At 40.2% G+C, this 26,921-nt stretch overlaps 1 protein-coding gene across 1 annotated transcript; it reads left to right on the top strand.

The window, feature by feature from the left end:
• The first annotated feature begins 1,252 nt into the window (after positions 1 to 1,252).
• Positions 1,253 to 15,925, top strand: LOC141620294 (putative LRR receptor-like serine/threonine-protein kinase At1g53430). The gene is made up of 25 exons (XM_074437207.1): positions 1,253 to 1,256; positions 1,427 to 1,601; positions 1,770 to 1,841; positions 1,968 to 2,036; positions 2,134 to 2,205; positions 2,274 to 2,345; positions 2,450 to 2,521; positions 2,595 to 2,666; positions 2,781 to 2,797; positions 4,666 to 4,720; positions 4,823 to 4,894; positions 5,198 to 5,269; positions 5,374 to 5,445; positions 10,301 to 10,366; positions 10,447 to 10,506; positions 12,103 to 12,141; positions 12,225 to 12,274; positions 12,479 to 12,825; positions 13,065 to 13,263; positions 13,355 to 13,489; positions 13,838 to 13,950; positions 14,050 to 14,260; positions 14,414 to 14,657; positions 14,811 to 14,961; positions 15,435 to 15,925. Exons 1-25 carry the CDS (start codon positions 1,253 to 1,255, stop codon positions 15,711 to 15,713), a joined length of 2,790 nt encoding a protein of 929 aa, XP_074293308.1. The 3' UTR covers positions 15,714 to 15,925.
• Positions 15,926 to 26,921: the final 10,996 nt, after the last annotated feature.

Below are 26,921 nucleotides of genomic sequence, written 5' to 3' on the forward strand. Positions count from 1 at the left end.
AACGAAAAAAATAGAAAAGCAAAAAAAAACCAAAGAAATTAGATGGGATTGACTTTAGTAGGAGTTTTCTTTTATAGGCCAAGATAAACAGAAGTTTGAATTCCTTAAAAACTCTTCTTATCGTGTAATTCCATTGATATAAAAACACACTTTTTTATATTATCTATTGATCGAAAGTAGTTTGTAAAATTTAGACTCTCTGTAATCGCTCGAAAAAAGCTTCCTTTAATAATATAGATAGATAGATAGATAGATATAGATTAGATTAAAACGAGTTTAAATAAAGCCCCATTTGAATAAACCACCTAAATTTTTTGATAATTCCAAGGTATTTTATTTTTGATTTAACAATTAGTCCACTATATTTAACCCACTTTAAATTTACCATTCCACCCAAGAGCCATCGTAATTCCACACATTGGCAGTTTGGCACCGCACGAACCACCTTTAGCAAATTAATTTACTCCAATTACAGTGCGTTTCCTTGATTCTTGATTGTCTACTTCACTTGTAAGTATTTGTGTCTTCCTTTATGAAATCCATTTTTTTTAAAGATTAAATTACTGAATTTTGTAGAATTGCAAGGCGGTGGGCGGTGGCTAACAGGGGGCCACCGTAGCCAGGTGGTATTAAAACTGAAAAGTGGAATTATTGAAGCTTTTAGTTGAAATTTCGATTTCGCCCCGCTGGAATTTTTGGCCCACTCCTAATTCGCCCTAATAGAACTTCTTCATTCAATCCTAATTTATCTTTTTGTATGACTTTGGTGTTTGACTACTCCATTTCTCAGTTAATACGTATTTGTTTAGCTATGATTAAAATATGAGGATAAACAAATGATGGAGACCGAAGGAGTATTAATTATTTCAATTACTCCGTAGTATGAGTTGATTTACTTGGCTAAATTCATGAATAAATAAGGCATGACTCTCCTGGGAACATTTTGAATGAGATGATGCATTAATAAGTCGGTTCTATAACTGTTACCGAAACTGTAGTGTGGCGGTTCTAATGTCCGTGTTTTGCAAACTACCATGTATGTCTGGGATATTGCGAGAAAATAAACCGTTCAAGGTAGGACTTTTTTGAACGGGCAAAAGTGAAATTGAAATACAACAGTTGTCTTTTATAAGACGATTTTAGACTAATTTTGTGTGAAACGGATCCCACCAACATGAAAATGACACACCAAGTTGAAAGGTAGTAAATGTGTAGAGGGAAACAAATGTGATGCATGCCGATAAAGTATATTATGGGTAAGAAATAATCCACAAAATGCTTGCTGTTGACATAATTTTTTTTCCAACTATGTCACTGTGACTCCAATCTTTTAATATAATTTCCCGCCTCCTTAAATTTTGGTACAGACATATGTAGTGAATTACGTTAATGGAGTAGAGTACTGTACCTGCATTTGTTTTGACAGTGAATTCCCTGAAAATTATTTCGAACAAATTGAAAAATACACATTGGAGAGTCAGTCAAACATCCTGCAGCGATGGAGGTAGAAGTTTTAACAAAATATTCAGCGATGCAAGTCTTAGCAACGTTACCTGCGACTGTTCTTTTAAGGGAGGCACTATTTGCCATGTTACACACATGTATATTTCCATTCTCCTCTTGCCTGCTGTTCTTTAATGTCCTTGTATAAGGAACTCAGACTAGTGTTCTATGTCACATCCAAATATCTCATTCATGAATGTTTTATCGGTAACTTTTGGCAAACTGATTCTGTTTTCCTTGTTTGGATTTTTTTGTTCTGGTTACAGTCAGTTGAAAGGACTTAATCTTACAGGAGTTTTGCCTGAAGAATTCGGAAACCTTTGTCATTTGCAAGAAATGTAAGTAATTGAGCTTTCTATTAGCCGCTTAGCCTGGGCTTGTGAGTTGGGACTATCTGTACTCTTTTTACCGTCACTCAATGAGAACTGCGTGACACTGACAAGTTAGGTTCACCTTGTTCCCAGCGATCTCTCCGTAAACTATATTACTGGAAGAATTCCTGAAAGTTTGACAAAGATACCGCTTGTCATCTTGTAAGCATATTGCTCACTTGTCTTCATAATACGTGCTTTTAGATATGTTTTGAAAGGTTGTGTACAAGTTTACATGTGTTTTTGCTATGCATTACAGAACGCTGCAGGGGAATCTGAACACTGGTCCGATTCCTTATGAAATTGGGCGGATAACCTCTCTTGAACAATTGTAAGTGCCTTAACAGTTTTTAATTTCATCACTAGTATTGTCTTTAATCTTTATGTAGGATTTTTCAGAGTCTTGCAAGACAACGGATTTGAAGGACCTATTCCAAGGAGTCTCGGGAATTTAAAAAACTTGCAGAATTTGTGAGTTAAAATTTCAGCATGAGTTTAACTCACACACATTGTTCCTCTTATGGTAGGTTGGCAGCTTGAGAATTGACATCAATATTGCTTATTCCTAAATGCAGGGTTCTTGGTGCAAACTTCTTCAACGGAACTTTACCTGATACATTAGTCAATTTACAGAACTTGACAGAACTGTAAGTCACCCTTGTTTCAATGGGAATTTGATCGCTCCCATTCCTGCATCTAACTATTGTGTACTACTTACAGAAAGTTGAATGGAAACACGATATCTGGTAAAATACCAAGTTTCATTGGTAGTTTGACCAACCTTACGAAGCTGTGAGTTTTCTTAATTTGAGTGCACATGTAATAGTATGTTTGGATCTCATTTGAGCCTTTTGCTCATGACTTTGTCTCATTTTTTTGCTTTTGTTTACACTTTACACCTTACAGGGATATCCAAGGCACTTCTATGTATTAACAGTATATCACACAATATACCACCAAACTCTCAAAAATAGCAAGATATTATTGTGTAATCATCATCCCACTAATTCAGCAATCAGTTTTGTAAATATAGCAATAGATAATCCTGTCAATCAATTAGTATAATTGTATAGGCTCCTCTCCTAATTTAGGTCTACAATCTCATTATAAATAGTGTACCATATTTCAGAAATTAATCAAGAAAACATTCATCACAAACCTCTTGTTTTATATGGTATCAGAGCAACACAAAGCTCGCCTTGTTGCTAAGGGCTTCACTCAACGACCTGGAATTGACTATACGGAAACCTTTAGTCCTGTAGTCAAACCCACAACCGTCCGTTTAATTCTCTCTCTCGCCGTTGCCAAAAATTGGCCTCTTCGTCAACTTGACATTAATAATGCTTTTCTACAAGGTACTCTGACCGATAATGTGTTTATGACACAACCACCAGGTTTCGTCGACCAAACCAAACCAGATTTTGTCTGCAAATTACAAAAAGCAATTTATGGACTGAAACAGGCGCCTCGAGCTTGGTATACCGAACTCAAGTCGTATTTATTCACCCTTGGGTTTACTCAATCCATATCCGACCCCTCCTTATTTATCATGCAAAACAATACAACCTCCATTTACATGCTTATTTATGTAGACGATATAATTATTACAGGACCAAACTTAGTTCACTTACAAACCTTTATCACTAATTTATCAAATCGATTTTCTCTAAAAGATCTAGGCCCCCTATCCTACTTTCTTGGCATTGAAGTAACCCCCAATGCTCTTGGTCTTCATTTAAGTCAATCCAAGTATATCCATGATCTTCTCACCAAACACAACATGGCGGAAGCCAAGCCCAACACCACTCCAATGGCCACCTCACCTCCACTCCTACGCGAGGATGCCCACTCTATTCATGACCAATCCACTTATCGCGCTATAGTTGGGAGTCTACAATACCTGTCTCTCACTAGACCCGACATTGCCTTCACGGTGAATCGTCTTGCGCAATTTCTTCACCATCCTACTATAGCTCACTGGACAGCATTAAAACGGCTCCTTCGCTATCTTCAAGGAACTCAATTCCATGGTATTCAGCTTCATAAAAACAACCCTCTATGTCTTCATGCATTTTGTGACGCTGACTATGGCGGTGATAAAGATAACTACCTATCTACCACCGGCTACATTGTATATCTTGGCCGAAACCCGATTTCTTGGTCCTCCAAGAAACAAACCGGCATTGCCCTATCCACCACCGAAGCGGAGTTCCGCGCTGTAGCCTCGGTCACCACCGAGACACTATGGCTTCGTAACCTCCTGTCCGAGCTTCGCATCGCCGTCATTAAACCACCTGCCATCTTCTTTGACAACATGTCTGCAACGCTCTACGCTAAAAATCCCGTCTTCCACTCCAGAATGAAGCACATGGCTATTTCCTTCCACTTTGTCAAGCAACAACTTTAGGAAGGTCGCATCCGTCTCTCTCATATTGCTAGCAAAGATCAAATAGCCGACATCCTTACAAAGCCCCTACACAAGCATCAACATCAATCATTACAAGACAAGCTTGGCCTCATCCATAGATCGTCCAACTTGAGGGGGCGTATTAACAGTATATCACACAATATACCACCAAACTCTCAAAAATAGCAAGATATTATTGTGTAATCATCATCCCACTAATTCAGCAATCAGTTTTGTAAATATAGCAATAGATAATCCTGTCAATCAATTAGTATAATTGTATAGGCTCCTCTCCTAATTTAGGTCTACAATCTCATTATAAATAGTGTACCATATTTCAGAAATTAATCAAGAAAACATTCATCACAAACCTCTTGTTTTATACTATGGAGGGTCCGATTCCATCTACATTTTCTTCTCTGAGAAACTTGCAAACTTTGTAAGTGCAAAAATATCCTGTTTTTTCATCTGTTGTATCTGACTTTCTTCTTTATATTAGAAAGACCTGAATCTTGACGAATCTATTGTAAATAATGCTCAGGAGAATTTCAGATCTCGATGCAAATAGCATATCTTTTCCAAATGTGGCAGACATGAGAAGTTTAAATTATCTGCGAGTCCATGTTTTAATGATATTGGTACATTTCCCTTGTTTGGTTAGCAAACTGAATAGGACGGTTTTGGAGGAGAGGGAAATGGAGGGTACCATTTTCCGTTCTACAAGTTAAATAAAAAACCTCTACAACATAGGAATGATTTGGAAGAAAAATGGCATTGGTGCATTCGCCATTCGCTCTGCCCTTTCCCTCTCCTCCATCCTCTTTTCCTCCCCTTCTCGTCCCTCCTCAGTCCTTATTGTGAATCCAAACAAAGGGTTAGTTTTCAGTCCAGTTGACATACTGTAGTATGTGCTCAGAATATTAAGGAACTGCTCAATAACAGGACGAATCCCTGATTATGTACAGAGCTTAGTGGAGTTGAAGCTTCTGTAAGTAATACTTATGTCGCCTTTTAGATTATTGCCAACTTCTGTTGGAGTTAATCAGAATTTAAAATAAGAAATGCTTGCTGCTTTATATCTATATATTGCAGGGATTTGAGCTTCAATCGTTTAAGCGGTCCTATTCCCGAAAGATTGGGTAGATTCAAACATCTAGCGTATATGTAAGTTAATACTTAATATGCATATAAAATAGCCAAACCGACTTAACTAGTTACTATTAACAATATCTCACCAACCCATAATTCAAAATAATAGAATCAAATCAACCCTATTATTCTTGCTGTCAAATATTTGTAAAAATAGAAATAGCATTCAATTAGTATCAATTAGTTATTTTGTAAAAGGCTCCTATCCTAAATTAACTCTATAGCTTTAGTATATATATGTAATAGACACAGTTAATAATACACACAAATTCATTCTCACAAACCTCATTGTTTTATATGGTATCAACAAGATCCATTCGATCCAACCTACTCCGCCCTAAACAACGCAGCTTCAAACGCAGCCACACACCAAACTCGTCTTCCACCATGACAAACGAACTGACCAACACCGTCATTATCAAACCTCATAACGCCGACCAACCTCTCACCGGCATCAACCTTAACAACGTCATCAAGCTTAACCCGCTAAACTATGCTTCCTGGCGATTCCAACTTACCAACATTCTTTTTGGCTTAAGTCTATTCGGTTTTCTGGATGGTACAACCCCGATTCCGTCCGCAACCATCACCAACGAGGCGAACCAGGAGGTTCCCAACCCAGCCCACATGTCTTGGCTCAAGCAAGACGGGCTTATTCTCGGTGCCCTTATGGGTACGCTCACCACCGCCCTTCAAACCCTCATAATCCGGGCAAAAACGGCAAAAGAAGCGTGGGAAATCCTCGCACACACTTACGCGAATCCTTCGCGAATCCACATTCAACAGCTTAAAGATCGTCTCGACTCGATCGTTAAAACTACCGACCAGTCAATCAGTGATTACATACACTCAATCAAGGCCTGTGTTGATCAACTTGCTCTTATGGGCAAGCTGATTGATCCCGAGGACATCGTCTCAAAAGTTCTCAAAGGTCTTGATTACGACCTTTATAAACCAGTTATTGATACGGTTCGGGCTCGGGACACACCCATCAGTTTCGAGGCCCTTCATGAAAAACTGTTACAACACGAATTACTGATTAAAAATCAACCCCAATCAACCCACTTCAGCCCCTCGGCTAACCCTGCCCATCGAGGCCACTATCAAAACCGCGGACCATCTCGCTATGCAAATCAATCAACCAACAGTCAGTACGTCAACCACCAACAACTCGCTTCCAACCCACGTCCCTTCAAGGGTCGCTGTCAGTGGTGTCGCGAAATAGGGCACGTTATTGCCAATTGTCCTCTATTTCGCCGTCTTTTTCCCAATATTGTCTTCCCTGCACCATCCTTCAACCGCCAGCAACAACCCACCTCCGGTGTCCCTCAAGCGCACGCCGCCACCAACACTACCGGCGCAAACCCTAACCCTAATTTTCTGCTGGATAGTGGTGCGAGCCACCATGTTGCCTTTGACCTGGATACCCTTGCTTTCCATTCCCCTTACAATGGTATGGATGATCTTATAATCGGGGACGGTTCTCCGTTGCAAATTGCCAATACAGGTAACTTTAAATTACAATCACTCAATTTTAATAATGTCTTTCATGTTCCCCGAATTTCCCGGAATATCATTTCTATATCTAAATTATGTCGTGATAATAACGCAATTGTTGTTTTCTCACATGACTCTTTTATTATTAAGGCAATAGCAACGGGAACAACACTTCTCCGGGGCAAAGCTAAAGATGGCGTATACGAGTGGTGTCCCTCCAACCGAAAAGTCTACAGCTCAATTAAAGGCACACCCTCACTTTCGTGGCATCATCGTTTAGGTCATCCGTCGTATGATGTAATGAAAGAAATTAATAAAAGTTTACCATTTACTATTTCTGATTATTGTCATTGCGAATCGTGCAACTTAGCTAAAAGCAAGAAATTACCGTTCTCTAATTCAACGTTTAAAACCAATGCTGCACTAGACCTTATTTTCTCCGACCTTTGGACTAGTCCCGTACCATCATTTGACCATTACAAATATTATATTGTTTTTGTCGATCACTTTAGCAAATACGTATGGATGTATCCCTTAAAACATAAATCCGACACAACTACCTTATTTTTACAATTTAAGGCACTTGTAGAAAAATATCTTGACCGACCAATCAAACATTTCTTCTCCGATAACGGAGGCGAATATATAAAATTAAACACAACATTACTTAACAATGGCATTTCTCATTCAACATCTCCTCCGCATACCCCCGAACATAATGGATATGCTGAGCGCAGACACCGTCACATAGTTGAGACGGGCCTAGCCCTTCTTAATCATGCGCACCTCCCAACCAAATATTGGACTTTTGCTTTCAGTACTGCCACCTACCTAATCAACCGTTTACCTACTCGTTCTCTCAACGGACAATCTCCTTACTCTGTACTTCATAACAAAAAACCTGACTACACCGCTCTTCATAACTTCGGTTGCCTATGTTACCCTTGGCTTCGACCTTACACAAAACACAAATTAGAAAACCGTTCTATTCCATGTGTTTTTGTTGGATATTCAAACACGCAAAGTGCTTTTCATTGTCTTGACCCGAAAACTCATCGTATATACACCTCACGACATGTTAAATTTTATGATGACATCTACCCCTTCGCCCAAACATCGTCTGAACCATTGCCTTCTCCTTCACTTGATGAATGGACCACGCTCTCTATACCAATTATCCCGCTACTGGCCACTAATCAATCACCATCAGCTTCCCCTCCTTCTGATCAGCCCCGCACATCCAAACACCCCATAAGCATCGTCTACTCTCGTCGTCCTTCTTCTCAAATCGCTAACCAGCCCACCCCCAACGTCCATCGCCCCATCGACTCAACACACTAACCCACCACCTAATACATCCGCCACAACCAACCACGTTGGCACATTGTCGACACTCCTACTCCCGCTTCACGCCCCGTCTCCAAACGCGCGAAACCTATACCCCTGCCGCGAACAGTAAAAACCAGACTTGACCATAATATACGCAAACCAAATCCTAAATACACCAAAACCGCTAATATATCAACCTTAATCACAAGTCTTCCTAACACCGTCAAACAAGCACTTGTTCTCCCTCATTGGCGCCACGCCATGCAGGAAGAATTTAACGCTCTAGAACGTAACCAAACATGGACACTAGTTCCACGCTCGTCCGCACACAACATTGTCGGTTGTAAATGGGTGTATCGAAACAAATTCAATTCTGATGGTACACTCAAACAGCATAAAGCCCGTCTAGTTGCTAAAGGTTTCACACAGCAACCAGGCATAGACTACACTGAGACTTTCAATCCTGTTATTAAGCCAACCACCGTCCGTCTCATACTATCACTAGCTGTAACAAAAGCCTGGCCCATTCGCCAACTTGATGTAAACAATGCGTTCTTACAAGGTACTCTCACCGACACTGTTTTCATGACTCAACCACCTGGTTTCGTCGATCAAACTAAACCAAATTTTGTTTGTAAATTACACAAAGCTATTTATGGCCTAAAACAAGCTCCGCGAGCTTGGTACACTGAGCTCAAATCCTATGTTACCACTCTCGGTTTCTGTCAATCCATTTCCGACCCATCTTTATTTATATTACAAACCAAGACCAACCTCATATATATGCTCATTTATGTCGATGACATTATCATTACAGGACCCAATTTAACTCAATTACAAACTTTTATTACAAACCTATCTAACCGATTTTCACTAAAAGACCTTGGACCACTATCCTATTTTCTTGGTATTGAAGTTACTCCGAATAATCTCGGACTACACCTCAGTCAATCCAAATATATACATGACCTTCTAGTTAAATACAACATGGCCGACGCTAAATCCGTCACTACACCAATGGCCACATCACCCCCACTCCTCCGAGAAGACAGAATGCCCATCCATGAACAATCAATGTATCGTGCCATCGTTGGAAGCTTGCAATATCTGTCTCTCACTCGCCCTGATATTGCCTTTACTGTAAACCGTCTTGCTCAATTCCTTCATCACCCAACTGCTAACCATTGGACGGCTCTAAAACGTCTCCTCAGGTACCTCCAAGGCACCCAGCATCAAGGTCTACAACTATACAAAGTCACTCCTCTGTGTCTTCATGCCTTCTGTGATGCAGACTACGGAGGTGATAAAGATACATACTTCTCAACAACCGGCTACATCATCTATCTAGGACGCAATCCCATCTCCTGGTCCTCAAAAAAGCAAACTGGTGTTGCTCTCTCCACCACCGAAGCAGAATTTCGTGCAGTTGCCTCTGTCACAACAGAAACTCTCTGGTCGCGCAATCTCTCTCTCGAACTCCGCATATCTCGTCACCCAACCACCGCAATCTTCTCGTGACAACATCTCCGCCACACTCTATGCCAAAAATCCGATCTTCCACTCCCGAATGAAGCACATGGCCATCTCCTTTCATTTCGTCAAAGATCAGCTTCAACGACACAGCATCCGCATTGCCCATGTTGCCAGCAAAGACCAGATCGCAGATATCCTCACTAAGCCACTGCACAAACTACAATTTCAAGAGTTACGACACAAGCTTGGACTTATCACCCGAACGTCCAACTTGAGGTGGCGTATTAACAATATCTCACCAACCCATAATTCAAAATAATAGAATCAAATCAACCCCATTATTCTTGCTGTCAAATATTTGTAAAAATAGAAATAGCATTCAATTAGTATCAATTAGTTATTTTGTAAAAGGCTCCTATCCTAAATTAACTCTATAGCTTTAGTATATATATGTAATAGACACAGTTAATAATACACACAAATTCATTCTCACAAACCTCATTGTTTTATAGTTACTAATCTCTTAATAACTCCTGACAATCATAAGGATATTTTGATGCTGCTGATATAGGTTCCTTACAAACAACTCACTTTCTGGACCATTGCCAGATTGGATATTGGACGACAAATATTATATGTGAGTTTATATCTGTTCAGAAATAACTGCAAGTTTTTAAACAAATCAAATTTTACAGTACTTTTTCTTGGCTGTTGCAGTGATCTATCGTATAATAATTTTAATGGTTCATCTCCAGTCAATTGCCCGCAGGCAAATGTGTAAGAATAATTTTACAGTACTGTTGAGTTTATGGATTCAAGTACCTAAGAGGGGGAGGGGGTGAATTAGGTACTATTTAAAAAATTTAACTACAACTTTATTAATTAAAGTGAGTTAAGAGAACACAAGAGAAGAGAGAATACTTCGAGTAATATTGCGAGATTACACGAGTACTAAAATGAGTGCCTGCTGAAATATGAAAGTAACAACCGTTCGGACTGTATCTATTTGTCTCAGTTTATGGAATACAGACTGCAGACCAAATGTGACAGTATGATGAACTGTTACTTCGAAATGTAAGCAAAGCAAGACAAACAAAAATAAAAGAGCAGCGGAAATAAAGTAAGGTAAATGAACACGAGATTTTTGAATTGGTTCGGCAAGAAACTCAAGTGCCTACGTCCAATCTACTTTTTATTGATTTCTTTTAGTGATCTACTCCGACAACTAAAAGACCCATACAATAAAAACACCAACCTACTCCGGTTGTAAAGCTAGTCCAAGAACTACTCCGTTCTTATGACAAGCCAACTCGCAACCTACTCCGGTTGCCAAGAGTTGAAGACTACTCCGTCCTAAACTCTACTAACACACTTAGAATGTTATAGGATCAAGTTTCCACTAACATATTCTTAGCAAAGAATAGAGATGGACAACTTTTACAAGATCAACAATTCTTAAGCAAAAGAGTTTAGTATGTTAAAGTAACAGTAGCCACGACTGTAACAACTTGAAGACTCTTAGAAGATTTGCAAAGGACACACGGTTTTTAAAGCTTTGAAAAACAAATTTGCAAACTTGAAAATAATTTCAGAAAGAAGTCTTGGGATTTTATGAGGGAGATGGCTCGCCTTTTATAGAGAGAATGGGTGAGGAGGTTGCTAGGGTTTTGAAGGGTCAAAGACTACACATGTGAAGAGCCTTAGCAACCACTCAAAACTTTCACCAAAGAAGGTTCTTTTGCAAAGGCAAGAAAAGAGAAAGAGTGTTTGAAAGATATCCTTAAAAGCTCATGCAAATTCAGAAAACAAAGAGAGAAAAGACAAGTCACATGATGACAAGTTTACACAAAAATGGCAAAAATCATTTCTTGTTTTCTAAAGGACCAAAGGGTCAAATTTGCATAAAGAGGAAACATTTTGAAATTAATAATTATTCAAACCACTCTTTATTGAAGGCCAACTCCTAATAAAAATCTGAAGTTTATCTTTGAAAAATAAGAGACATGTGAAAGATTTTTGAAAGATAAAAAGGCTTCAAGTGTTACGAATTGTGGCAACAATCCAAGAAATATTGTTTTAATGAAAGTATCGTCTTGACTGTTTCTATTACTCTAAGATACTCTACTTTCTCACTTGTACATTAGATGACACTAAGACTCAATACAATGGGAAGATTAACAACTTCAACACTTCTTAATCCATGCTTGATTTAATCATTAATCCTGAAAAGGTAAACTAAGATAACACAAATCAAATGGGCATGTTATCATCAATTTAAGGAACCCAACAAGTACTATTTTCTTGTACTTTTTTCTCCCAAGATTTATCCAATGGTGTCTCTTCATGGATCTATTATTTCAATTTTTCTGACAGGAATTTGGTTGCTAGCTATTCACCTAAAAAGAGCAAATCGTATGTTGTTCTATTTTCATATGTATCATTGCTTGAAATGTCTTTGTTTTTTCCCCTTGTTCTGAAATGAAATTTATCTGCAGAGTAAATTGGTACATGATGAAGGACCTCCCTTGCTCCAAAAAACCCCAATGTAAGAACATAATTGATGTTATAGTTTGCGTACTCCTTCCGTCCATTTTTGCCAAAGTAAGGTCATGTGAATTAACCTTTCCTCATTTCCTGGACTGTTGTCTCTTAAAAGTGGTCCTAAAGAAACTGTAAACCTATTGGGACTGAGGGAGTATTTCGTTGCAATGTTGTCTCCTTTGTCACACTCCTAAAACACTTTTGGCAGATTATTCTTTATTCATTAATTGTGGCGGAAGCAATATGACTTTCGAACGGAACAAGTATGAAGCAGATGCAAGTCCTGGTGGCCCTTCTACTTTCTATGCATCCGGAGAACAATGGGCTTACAGTAGTACAGGATCTTTTGTTAATACTGTCACAGCCAACTTCTTTGCAGTGGACACATCTAATGCTAATGTAACTGGTATTTACCAAACAGCTCGTCTGTCACCTCTTTCACTCAAGTATTATGGCCTTTGTTTGTTACGAGGCAGTTACACAGTGAGGCTGCACTTTGCTGAAATAATGTATTTTAGTAGCCTTGGAAGACACTTCTTTGACGTGTCAATTCAGGTATTCCATGAACTTCTGTTCGAGACGTGTGGTAACTTCTTAAACATTGAAGTAACCTTTATAATTTTCTTTATGTTGGACAACAATCTCACTGTTTAAGCATGAGGGTAAGATTGTGTACTTTTGAACCCCCTTACCTTGCCCTGGACCTTTGAGACAGTGGGGTAATGTTATTGTAATATGTTTGAAGTTTGATTGAATTTCAAAACAATACGCTTAAATTATTGCGACAATTACAGGGGAATGTAGTGCTGAAGAATTTTGATATTGCTGCCGCTGCTGGAGGTCATCATAAGCCCATCATTAAGACGTTTAACGATATCTTTGTTAATGGAAGCACACTCGAGATCTCCTTATACTGGAGTGGACAAGGAACTACTACTGTTCCTATCAGAGGCGCATATGGACCTCTTATATCGGGGATCGCAGTGACACCCAGTTCGTCAACATTCCATGTCAAATCAATACTTAGTCTTATCATGCTGTCTTGCTTATGTTGTTTATGAATTTCCCTTCCGTCTTTTTGCAGACTTTAACATTCGCAAAGGACTCTCAGGTGTGGCCGTTGCTGGGATTGTGCTTGCTTTTTGTGCCATTCTTGTGTTAATTCTGGCCATTCTCAGAGTTACTGGTTTTGTAGGTGGAAGAAATGATGAAAACGAAGGTTAGTATTACATTTGGGAAAATTTATATATCAAAATATTTATTGAGCTGCCCAAAAAATTCTTAACACTCCCTCTTGAGATAGGAGAAGACACACTCAATTATGCTTATGCAGTGCGACTCCACGAGCAAAGTGAGCTGAAGTAGTACTAATCTAACGTCATTGAAGATTTTCAGTTACATTCAAATACAAGTTAACTTAACACTGCTAACTGGCTAACTTCATTTCTCAGAGCATCAGACCTAAATATCTTGTCATATGACAACTATAGTTTGGGTTAGTTATCTGCAAACAAAAAAAAAATTCTTTACTCCAAATTTGCGTGCTGAAATAGTTCAAGCAATGCAGAGTTTCGCAGACTAGGGACGGCTTACTTCTCCTTAAGGCGGATCAAAGCCGCGACAGAGAACTTCAGTTTCCGCAATAAAATAGGTGAAGGAGGTTTTGGGCCTGTTTACAGGGTACACTATTGATCCATTTTTATTCACTTTGTTCCTTGCTTAGCTAAAACTGTTGACATTGCAATCATGACCGTTTTTTTCATTATTGTGTGGGTTCAGGGTGTAGTGGCAGACGGCAAGGTTATCGCTGTCAAACAACTGTCCTCGAAATCAAAGCAAGGAAACCGTGAATTTGTGAATGAGATAGGCATGATTTCTGCCTTACAACACCCAAATCTTGTTAAATTATATGGATGTTGCATTGAAGGGAAAGAATTGCTGCTTGTATATGAATACATGGAAAACAACCCGCTTGCTCGTGCACTTTTTGGTAAGTACAGCTGTACAGTATGGAATACGGAGTATCTAATTACGCCTAACAGAAAATTACCTTGAATATTACTCCCCATCTTATTCATATATATTACCGAAGATGTCTTAGTCTAGTGGTTAAGACGGAGGTATTGTGGACAATAGGTCCCAGGTTCGAATCCCCCCTCCCAGAAGTTGGCCCTGGACTGGCGAACAAGAAGGAAAATATGCTTAGGAATTGCAAGGGGGTTAACTTATCTTCATGAGGAGTCGAGGCTGAAGATCGTTCACAGGGACATTAAGGCGACTAATGTATTACTCGATAAAGACCTGAATGCTAAGATATCCGACTTTGGTCTGGCTAAGCTTGATGAAGAAGAAAATACTCATATAAGTACTAGGATTGCGGGAACAATGTGAGTTTATCGTTGCTTCTTTTTTACCCACAAGATATCGCAAGCAGCCAAGCATATTTATTCACTCAAGTATTATGCTGAAAATGGAACTGTAGTTATATATTTGCCCCTCTATTAAACTCAATAACCTTTTAAAATTGATTTCTTTTTCAGAGGATACATGGCTCCCGAGTATGCGATGAGGGGTTACCTAACCGATAAGGCAGATGTTTACAGCTATGGAGTTGTCGTTCTTGAGATTGTGAGCGGGATGAGCAATACTAGCTATAAGCCAAAGGAAGAGTTTGTCTACCTTCTTGACTGGGTATTTTCCTGCTTTTATTGCCTTCTGCTTATATATATACCATAATGTCTCTTCATGTCCATGTTATTAAATGATGACATTGATCGCAATTGCGCTAACAATTGTGAACGTCGTGCCATACTGCTGCCATGTTCATTGTAAAGGTTTGCCCTTCCGTCGACTTGGAATACACACTTTTTGTGCCTAGTTAGATTGTTAGAAATTTAAAATTATAAAATGAGACTTGTTAAGAGTGGTCTCCGTAGCTTTTTCATCCCAAAGTCAAACCTGCTATTTTCATCCCTAAAACCATATTTTCTGTATCCACTTCAGCGTGCTGCCACGTTCAATGCCGCGTCTTGTTTTCATAATAGTATTGTGTCAATTGCGTTAGGGTATTGAGAAGCATCAAACGTACTGGTGGTTATTCTTACCATAATGTTATCTTCAAGCAAGTGTCGCAAATTTGTAATCTTGTTCTCTATCTGGTAAAGGCCTATGTCTTACACGAGAATGGAACCCTTCTGGAGCTTGTCGATCCAACTCTCGGCCAAAGTTACTCGGAAGAAGAGGCACTGAGGCTGCTGAATCTAGCATTGTTGTGTACCAACCCATCTCCATCTTTAAGGCCGTCTGTGTCTTCGGTTGTATGCATGATTGATGGCAAAATTCCTGTCCAAGCCTCGACTGTCAAGCTTAGTGGGACCAACGACCAACTTGTTAAGGATAATCAAACTAATGCTCAAGATATTGCTACACCAAGTCATACGTAATCCCTAGACTAGCTCCTATTTCTTTGTATATTGTTAGTCAAGTCAATATTGTTATTAGTCTTATTCTTCCCTAGATTGTAGCTTCTGTTATCTCATTCTTAGGAGTAGTTAGTTCTTGTAATTCTAGTATACTAGTATTGGTGCCCGGCTTCGCCCGGGCTACCTCTACTTACCATTAAATTTTTTTTTCATTAAATAAAATTACTTAAAAGTTGCATAACTCATAAATTTATCATTAATATATTTTTTATAACATATCCTAAAATTACGATAAAATAAATTTTGAGACAAATTCACTACTCGCGCTATTAATATTTTACTTTTATTAATGAAACAATAGTAATAACATTTCACTACTTGCCCGTAATCACTGTTACTTTCACTACTCCCGCCGTAATTATTGTTAGTGTCACTACTGCCGCATTAATATTGATAATTTCACTACTCCCGCCGTAATTATTGTTACATTCACTATTGCCGCATTAATATTGATTAGTTCACTACTCCCGTTGTTGTTTCTACCACTCTCACTAATCTCGCTGATAATATTGTTATTTTTACTATTCAAATGAGTGATTATTATCATATAACTATATCCAATGTTACTACAATTCTTCTCTTTATTGACGAAATTAGTTTTACTACTTAGGCATGCAATTTTAAGAGGATTATATATTTATAATTAATATATTACATATATGCATTAAATCAAATCGAAAGAATTATGCAATATTATATATTATGGAATCTAACTTGAATTATTTATAACCTACTTATATTATATTTTTGTATGTTAAATAATTAACATTTCTATACATCTAATAAACTATAAAGTTTAATAAAATTGCATAGATTTTAAATTTAATATATAATTTTATGATGATAATAATTAATACCGTAAGTGTGCATGTTTATACTAATTAATTATTTTATTTTAATGAAATTGACCATCTTCTAGTCTTCTATAAATATTTAGGAAAACTACCAAGCATCTTCTTTATTTTAGTCTTTTTGAAATTAACCATCTTAATTAATTATTTTATTTTAAGGAAATTGACCATCTTAATTAATTAATTTATTTTAAGAAAATTAACCATGTTTCAGTCTCTTACAAATGTTTAGGAAAATTACCAAGCTTCTATATAATTTAATTTTAACCCAAATTATATAATATTTGCATTGAAATCCCCTAATCGGGTCCATCACACGGTGTTAGTGATTTAAAACTATATAGTATAATTAATTTGTATAACTTTCTTTAATTACATTGAAGTCCCTTGATTTCTGGATTTAATATATAGTATTGATATATGCCTCATATGTAACCCTATTGTTTATCAATACAATTTACATATTCATCATATACTTTACATGGTATCACGAGTCTAGTACGATCCTCACGATCACTAAAACGATCCTCACGATCAAACCAAATCCGTGTCTCCGTCCTCACGTCAGCACATCGATCTCTCGACCCAACCACCATGTCGAACACTCAACTTCAACTAGCCAATAACGCTGAACCTACCCGTCCCCTAACACTTGTTACCTTCAACAATTGCATTCAACTCAAAGACACAATCACCTTCCGTCAATGGAGGTTTCAAGTTCGAGCTATCATGAAGGGCTTGAACTTTTTACCTACCTTGATGGCACTGTTGTCCCTCCTCCCAAAACCCTCACGGTTGACCCAACCCCACCCGAAACCATCACCAAGACCGTTGCCAATCCTGCCTATTCCACTTGGTATAGGCAAGACCAACTTATTCTCGGTGCACTTACGGGCACCTTGTCTCCTCCGATTGCTGCCCTAATCGTTAATGACACCACTTCCCGAGATGCTTGGTCCACCCTTAACCGCACCTTTGCCAATTCCTCTCGAGGCCATCGCCTCCAAATCAAAGATCGCCTCGAGAATATATCACATACCGATAACATGACAATCACCGAGTACATGACTGCTATCAAGGCATGTACTGACGACTTAGCCCAACTCAACCATCACATGGATGTAGACGATATAACCAACAAAATTCTCAATGGTCTCAATTATGACAAATATCGCTCCGTTATCGAAGCGGTGCGTACCCGAGATACTTCCATTTCTTTTGAGGCCTTACACGAAAAATTAATCCAGCAAGAGCTTCGTCTGAAAAACACCCCTTCTGCCTCCGAATCAACCGTCTTTACTCCCTCTGCCTATGCCGCAAATTATCGATCCAACAACAACAACAATCGTTCATTCTATCAAAACCGATACCCTAATAATCAAAATCGAAATTTCACGACTTCACCCAAATCCACTCAGCCCAATTCGCCTCAATCTGGGTACTCCAAACCATACCGAGGTCGTTGTCATTTTTGTGATGAGGTAGGTCACGTCGCATCTGACTGTCGTGATTTGCAAGCCAAATACCCCAACATCGTCTTTCCTACCCGACAGCGCCGTGGACCCGCCCCACAAGCCCACACCGCCACTCACCCGTCTGCCCAGCCTCCTCATTCCTGGACTGTTGATAGTGGTGCATCGCACCATATCACAGATGACCTCAATACTCTGTCTCTACACCAACCTTATGATGGTCCCGATGATCTTGTTATAGGCGATGGTTCTGCTCTGCCTATTACTCATTCCGGTTCATTCACTTTTCCTTCCTCTCCTTTCTCTCTTAAATTTACTAATGTTCTCGTCGTTCCTTCTATTTCTCGCAAATTATTATCCGTCTCACAATTTTGCACTGACAATAATGCTTATGCCGTCTTCTCACCCACTTCTTTTTGTATTAAGGCAAATCCGACGGGAGCGGTCCTTCTTCAAGGTCCTCTTATTGATGGCTCCTACGTGTGGCAGCCCAATCCGCCTCAAGCCAACTTAGTTGTAGCTCCGGGTCAAGCATCGTGGAATCACCGTCTTGGCCATCATTCAAATAAAATTTTTCAAGTTTTTAGGGCTAAATTTAATTTACGTACTTCCCATTTTGAACAATGTATTGCCTGCCAAATAAACAAAAGTCATAAACTCTCATTTGGCTCATCGTCACTCGTGTCCAAAGCTCCTCTCGACTTAATTTTTTCGGATGTCTGGTCTTCCCCTATTCCGTCTCACGATTCATTTAAATATTATCTTATATTTTTTGATCACTTTACCCACTATATTTGGTTTTACCCTATTAAACGTAAATCCGACACCAAATCAACATTTCTTAAATTCCGAGCTATTGTTGAAAATTTCTTTAATACTCCAATTAAACAATTTTATAGTGATAATGGTGGTGAGTTTCGAAAATTCACTTCTCATCTAAACCTTACGGGCATCACACACTTAACCTCGCCACCTCATACACCCGAACATAATGGTTTTGCTGAACGACGGCACCGCCATATTGTTGAAACTGGTATGTCCTTACTTACTTATGCTCAACTCCCTTCGACTCTATGGCTTCATGCTTTTTCCACAGCTGTTTATCTTATTAATCGAATGCCCACCCCGTCTCTCAATAATGACTCTCCGTATTTAAAACTTTTTAATCAAAACCCGAACATCACAAAACTTCACAGCTTTGGTTGCATGTGCTTTCCTTGGCTACGGCCTTATACGACACACAAGCTCCAACCCCGTTCCGTCCAATATATCTTTATTGGTTATTCTACAACACAAAGTGCTTATTTATGCCTTGACCCACTTACTTCCCGTATTTACACTTTCCGTCACGTTCGATTTATTGACGATCAATTCCCTTATTCTGATATTCTTAAACTCAACTCTCCTCCATCACGTCCACTAAATGGTGCAATTTTACCATTCCTGTTTCTTCCTCCCCGACCCCCTCCCCTATTCCAGCCGCCACCACCACCCCTCGTTCTGCCAGCCCAACAACCACCTCGTCCACTCCTCGACCCGACACCACCCCTGTTTCACCTTCCCCTGCCTCCCCTTCCAATTCGACACCTTCTTCTACCTCGCCATCACCACCACCCCCCTCCTCCTCCTCCTCCACCACGGGTTGTTACTCGACTCTCGAACAATATCCGAAAACCCAATCCGAAGTATGCCAAGCTATTGACCCTTTCTACCCAATACATAACACCGTCTACTGTAAAGCAAGCTCTCGTTGATCCTTTGTGGCATGCTGCGATGCAGTCCGAGTTTGATGCTCTCTCTCGCAATGAAACATGGTCACTTGTCCCCCCTGATTCCGTTCCCAATATTATCGGCTGCAAATGGGTCTTTCGTATTAAGTATAACCCTGATGGCAGCCATAAGCAACACAAGGCTCGTCTCGTCGCTAAAGGTTTCATCAAAGGCCCGACCTTGACTACTCCGAGACATTTAGCCCTGTAATTAAACCAACTACCATCCGTCTCCTCCTATCCCTAGCTGTTATGCATGGTTGGTTGCTTCGTTAGATCGATGTAAATAATGCCTTTTTACAGGGTACGCTGACCGAGGACGTTTACATGGCACAACCTCCAGGTTTCGCTAATTCTGAATTTCCTAATTATATTTGTAAACTACGGAAAGCTATTTACGGCCTTAAACAAGCACCTCGTGCTTGGTTCACCGAACTTAAAAATTATTTCATTTCTTATGGGTTTCGAAGCTCATTATCCGATCCCTCTTTATTTATTTTTGACCGCTCTAATGTTCGCTTATACGCTCTTGTTTATGTTGACGATATAGTTGTCACAAGTTCTTCTCCACTTGTGGTTAATTCGTTTATTGCAGCTATATCCTCCCGATTTTCACTCAAAGACGTCGGCTGCTTATCGTATTTTCTTGGTATGGAGGTCACTCCGACTTCTACAGGTTTGCACCTCAATCAGTCCAAATATATTTCCGACTTACTTATCCGCTATGACATGCTCGACTGTAGTCCCTCTACCACTCCTATGCTCTCCTATCCGCCCCTCCAAAGAGAAGATAATGAGCCGGTTGTGGACGAGACTAAATATCGTGCCATTGTTGGGAGTCTCCAATATTTATCGCTTACTAGACCTGATATTGCGTTTCCAGTTAATAGACTTGCTCAATTTCTTACACATCCGACATCTATGCATTGGTCTGCTCTAAAGAGACTACTTCGTTTCCTCAAAGGCACAATTCATCACGGCATTCATTTACTAAAACATACTCCATTTAATCTACATGCCTTTTGTGACGCTGATTTAGGTGGTGACCAACATGACTATGTCTCGACCACCGGTTATGTGGTCTTTCTTGGTCAAAATCTCATTTCCTGGTCTAACAACAAACAACGTGCACTATCCAGGTCCTCTACTGAGGCGGAATTTAGAGCTGTCACTGACACTACATCTGAGCTTCTATAGTTGAAATCATTGTTTAGTGAACTGCGGCTTACTTTATCGTCAGTTCCAGTTATTTTTTTGTGACAACCTAGGTGCTACAAGCTATTACGCCAATCCTATTTTCCATTCCCGTATGAAGCATCTTGCGTTAGCCTTTCATTTTGTTCGGGAACAGGTACAATTGGGCACTATTCGAGTCCAACACATCAATGATGACGATCAAATCGCTGACACTCTTACTAAGCCATTGTCACGGTCGGGTTTTCTATTGCTTGCATCCAAGATTGGCCTTACTCTTCGACCGTCCATCTTGCGGGAGCGTGTTAAGGATAATCAAACTAATGCTCAAGATATTGCTACACCAAGTCATACGTAATCCCTAGACTAGCTCCTATTTCTTTGTATATTGTTAGTCAAGTCAATATTGTTATTAGTCTTATTCTTCCCTAGATTGTAGCTTCTGTTATCTCATTCTTAGGAGCAGTTAGTTCTTGTAATTCTAGTATATATATGCCTAATATATAACCCTATTATTTATCAATACAATTTACATATTCATCATATACTTTACACAACTAAGGTTCAAAGCTTTGGAGAGAATATCCAAGGAAGAGCATTCTCTTCACTCAACGAGTTTGTACTCTAGTCAAACCCAAGGGAGCACCAGGATAGATGGTTCGTGGATTACTGATTCTTCGGATTCCGTGCATAGCAATAACGAGATGAGAAATGATTTACATTCTGACTCCATCAAATTGCTTTCCGACATGGCTGAAACAAAGTTTTAGTGACATGAGAATTGAAAACATCACCAATATTATCCAGAAGTTTCTTTCTTATCCTTCATATATAGATTTTACATTTTTACTTCGTTTCCATGAAGGGCAGCGTGTGTAATACGAGGTATTAGTCATGAAACTCGCATTGTAAGACGGAGAGTCGGAGATAGTACATCCTTATTGTGTAGCTCAATGGTTAAGGAGCTCCTTATATGTATGAAATTTCTTATTTTTTTCACCATTGCTATTGCCTATTGCCCTAAGAGCAATTTTAATGTCAGCCCCGAGTATATGTTCAGCTAATTCCAAGCAAAAAAAAAGGCAAATTTAACAAAAATAATCCAACGTTCCACTCATCTTTTAATAATAACCCAACCTTGCAAGCTAAATGAAAATAAACCCATGTTGTAAAGTTTATCACAAAACACAAATATCCCCAGCCTAACCGTGGTTAAGTTTTAATAGTAGAAAACAATAACAAAGTATAAATAAGATTAAATAATAATAAATCCATTAAAATTTAAGACGACCTCTCCCAACAAACACTTCTGGCCGTCAACATACTACCACCATTAAACCTTATACTCAAAATCCAACCAAAAGTCAACAATAGCGGTTTAGAAGAAGGGACAAGAGGAAGGAGACGCTTTTTTTCGGAACGAATAAGAAGACAAGTAGCTAAGTAGGACTAAAATTGAAAGAATATAGCCAAAGAAAAACCCGTGATGGTTGTTGTGGTTGATGCGGAAGCGAGTTTCGGTGGTTGGGGAGCGTCTATCATGGTGTATGGTGATGTTCGTGTGGTCAACCTCTGATCTGGACGGTGTAAGTGTGGTGAATCTGGGTCGTATATTCCAATGGGATTGAGATTTCAAGTGATAATTTTTTTATGATTATAATTATTTTAATATAAGTAATAAACTAGGTTTGTGACCCGTGAAATTCACGGGTTTATCTGTTTTAATTTTGTTATTTTTTATCTTTTTATTTATACTTGTCTGAGCAATTAGTTAATCCATTTAAAAAATATAGTCTTGGAATACATAAAAGTTAGTCGGTTAGTGTCTTATTTCTTTGACAACTTTGGTTTATTTTCAAAACTATATATTCTAACAATTTTGTCTAGAGTCTCCTAGGGTTTCGCCGTCTAAGGGTCTTAGAGTCTTCCTCTCTCTCGAGGCTCTTCTCATGATTTCGATCGTGGGATATGTCTTCTTTGTTCGTTTCTGTGTGCTTTGTTTCTTTGTGCAGGTTCAGATGTCGAGTTCTACTGGGGGTCACAACCGGAATGGGAAAGAGCCTATGGGGCCTGAGAAGGGTTGGGAGGAGGCGTCTTTTGAATGGGAAGAAGCCATAGATGATACGGGTGACAAGGCTAAACTGATGTTGGTAGGGAAACTGTGGGCGTCTAGGGCGATTAATATTAGGGCAGCGATTGATTTTATGATCCGTCTATGGAATTCTTCGAAGACTATTGTTGGGAATATTGTTGATGCGAAGGATAAAACTTTCATCTTTCGCTTCGATCTGGAGCGGGACAAATCTAGGGTTTTGGAGGGACAACCATGGCATTTCGACAAATTTGTTTGGTGTTTCAACGAACCGAACCAAGCAGGTAAACTCACTGACGTACCGCTTTTTCACTTTCCGATATGGACTAGGGTTTATGATCTCCTTGTGACGGGGAGATCGAATTTATCAAATGTGAAAAGGATTGGGAGCTGCTTGGGTACTTTCATAGATGTCGAGGTAGGGCCGAATGCTGAGTTAGACAAGGCTATTCGTATTAGGGTTCTCCATGATATACGAAAGCCACTCCATGCCTTTGTACCTATTAAGATGAAGGAGGGAAAGACAGTGAAATTTGGAGTCAAGTATGAGAGGCTCCCGTTGTATTGTTATGGGTGCAGGCTTATTGGGCATGGGGAGAAAGATTGCGAAGACGGTCCTTATGAGGAGGAGGATTTGATGTTTGGAGAATGGCTTCGAGCTTCTCCATGGAAGATTGTGAAGACTGTTAAGGAGGGGCCAGGGAGAGCAGCAAGAGATCTTAGGGGAAGTTTTGATGCCGCTAAGGATGCAGATTCTGAGAGGGAGATCTCGTCCATGATTGAAAAATTACAAGCCATAGCATTAGACCTTCGACAGAAGAAAAAAGGGCAGGGGGAAGGGTTGATCACCAATGTGAGGGAGGGGCGTGATGTTACCTCTGTTGAAAAGGAGGTGAGTAGGGGCGTTAGGGAGGATGAGGTAGCGATGGAGGGGAGGAGACAAGAGGTTGGGAGGGATATGGAAGTGGCTGGGGGTGATGAGATATTTGGAGGGACGAATAATGATCTTATCGACAGAAGGAGGGAGAATGAGGAAAGTTGCTGGCAAGGAATGGGTGAGCAGGTGGGAGGTCTGGGGTTGGAGAGTGGAGGGCAGATGACCATGCAGAAGGGGGGAGGGGGAACGGGGAGGAGTTGGACAAGGTTGAATAGGGGGAGAAGAGTATTCCTTCGAAGACCACCGAGGGGCCGCGCGGGGAGAATGGGAAAAGAAACAGGGAGCATATGGTGGAGAGGGAGGAGGGGAAGAGGACAAAAATCTCTATTGACGGGGGCGTCTTAATACCTGTGGCGGAGGTTGGTGTCGACCAACCCCGCCAGACCCAATGAATATCTTGAGCATTAAGTGTCAGGGCTTTGGCAATCCCGACAGTATCCGAGCACTCCGTTCTACAATACGGAGGGAGGCCCCGGCCATGCTATTTTTATGCGAAACGAAATTGTGTGGTATTGAGATGAGGAGAGTTCGCGAAGGTTTGAATGGGTATTTTGGTATGGAGGTGGATAGTGTAGGGAGATCGGGAGGGCTCACTTTTATGTGGAAGAAGGATATAGATTGTGTCTTCATGTCTTCGTCAGTTCATCACATGGACTTTTCGGTTCGAGGTATGGACAAAGAATAGAGAATTACTGGGTTTTATGGTCGGCCAGCTGTGGCGGAGCGACATCTCTCATGGGAGCTATTAAGGCTACTCTGTCGACAGTCTTCGCTTCCTTGGGTATGTATAGGTGACTTCAACGAGATTCTATTTTCCACCGAAATGAAGGGGGGCAGTCGACCCCAGTGGCAAATGAACAACTTTAGACATGTTGTTGATGATTGCGGTCTTCGTGATATACCGTGGGAAGGCTACAACTTTTCGTGGGACAATGGGCAGGTTGGTGACGCTAATAGGCAATGCATGCTTGATAGGGCCATGTGTACGGGATCATGGATGGATATTTTCGCGTATGCCAAGGTCTTTTATATGGAGCGGGAATGGTCTGATCACGCCTCGATCAAACTGGTGCTAAACAAGCGAGATATGGTTGAGTATAGGAGGCGCCCGTTCAGGTTTGGGCAAGTTTGGGTGGGGGAGGCATGATGTAAGGAGGCGATTGCGAGGGGTGTTGACCGTGGATATGGGGAGCTGAGATAATCCAGGAGTGTGCGGAGGAATTGCAAAAATGGAAGAAGTTCAATATTCGAGAGGTTGAGAGAACTATGCAACGGAAGCGAAACCAATTGGCCAAGCTTAACTCAAGCGATCGTACTGAAGGGGCGGTGAAAAAGAGAAAGAAACTGGTGGCGGAAATTGCGGAGTCTAGCCCGTCATGAGGAACAATATTGACGGCAGCGGTCAAGGGCGCTCTGGTTAAAGGATGGGGATCATAATACGAGGTTCTTCCATACACGTGCGGGTGAAAGAAAGAGGAAAAATCATATTCGAAAATTAATTGATGATGATGGGGTTCTTCGAGAGGGAGATGCAGCGGTTGCTATGGTGGCGAATAATTACTTTCGTGAGCTGTTTACTTCCACAAATCCCATTAGAATTGATGAGGTAGTATCAGGGTTGGAGGGGCCAGTGACGTAGGCCATGAATGAGAATCTTAGACGGGACTATAGCAAGGAAGAGGTGGTCGAAGCGCTAAACCAAATGCACCCACTTAAAGCTCAGGGGCCGGATGGTATGAATGGGCTCTATTATCAGACTTATTGGGGTATTGTTGGGGCTGATGTAATCCGCACGGTCTTGGGAATTTTACGGGGTTATCGCTCACCGGAGGAGTTCAAAAAAACAAATATCGTCCTTATTCTTAAGAAGAAAGCGCCGGATAAGATTCGGGATATTCGACCCATTAGCCTATGCAATGTGGTTTATAAGCTTGTTTCGAAGGTCCTTGCTAATAGGCTGAAGCTGTTCCTTGGGAATATCGTCTCGAAAAATCAAAGTGCTTTCACTTCGGGGAGGGTCATCTCGATAATATTCTTATCGCTTTTGAAATGTTCCATCACATGAAGAATGCTAGACAACAAGAAGGTCACATGGCTATTAAACTTGATATGGCGAAAGCTTATGATAGGGTGGAATGAACTTTTATGAGACGCGTGTTGGATACTATGGGGTTCGATGCGGCCTGGTCGAATAGTGTCATGGCTTGCGTATCTTCGGTTTCGTTCGCAGTTCTAATTAATGGAAAACCATCTGATGAGTTTCGACCGTCACGGGGCTTACGACAAGGTGATCCTTTATCGCCGTATTTATTTATTCTCTGCGCGGAGGCTTTGTCAAATATGATGAGAAGAGCGGTTGAAGCTAGGGCACTATGTGGTATCCGTGTTTCTAATGCTGCGCTCGAAATTTCACATCTTTTATTCGCAGACGACTCCATCTCTTTTGTCAAAGCAACGATGCAGGAGGCGAATGTGGTCCGCGAGATTTTGTAGAAATACGAGGATGCTTCGGGTCAGCTGGTTAATTTGGAGAAGACGACTGTGTCGTTTAGCAGGGGTGTACCGAGTGGAAGACGTAGCGATATTGGGGATGGTGGAAGTGGCGGAGCAAGCACGCTATTTGGGGCTCCCTACGGTGGAAGGTTATCACGGATATCATTCGGGATAAAATAAGCAAAAGACTTCAAGGATGGCGCGGGAAAATTTTTTCTAGAGCGGGTAAGGAGGTTCTTCTAAAGGCAGTGGCCAATTCACTCCCTACCTATGTAATGAGTAGAAAAAGACCAATTCACATTTTGGTCTTTTACTCGTAGAATTAATAACAGTGTGGCACATGCTCTGGCGCATGTCGAAC

The sequence above is a fragment of the Silene latifolia genome, chromosome X (assembly GCF_048544455.1).
Source record: "Silene latifolia isolate original U9 population chromosome X, ASM4854445v1, whole genome shotgun sequence".
Classification (NCBI taxonomy): Eukaryota; Viridiplantae; Streptophyta; class Magnoliopsida; order Caryophyllales; family Caryophyllaceae; genus Silene; species Silene latifolia.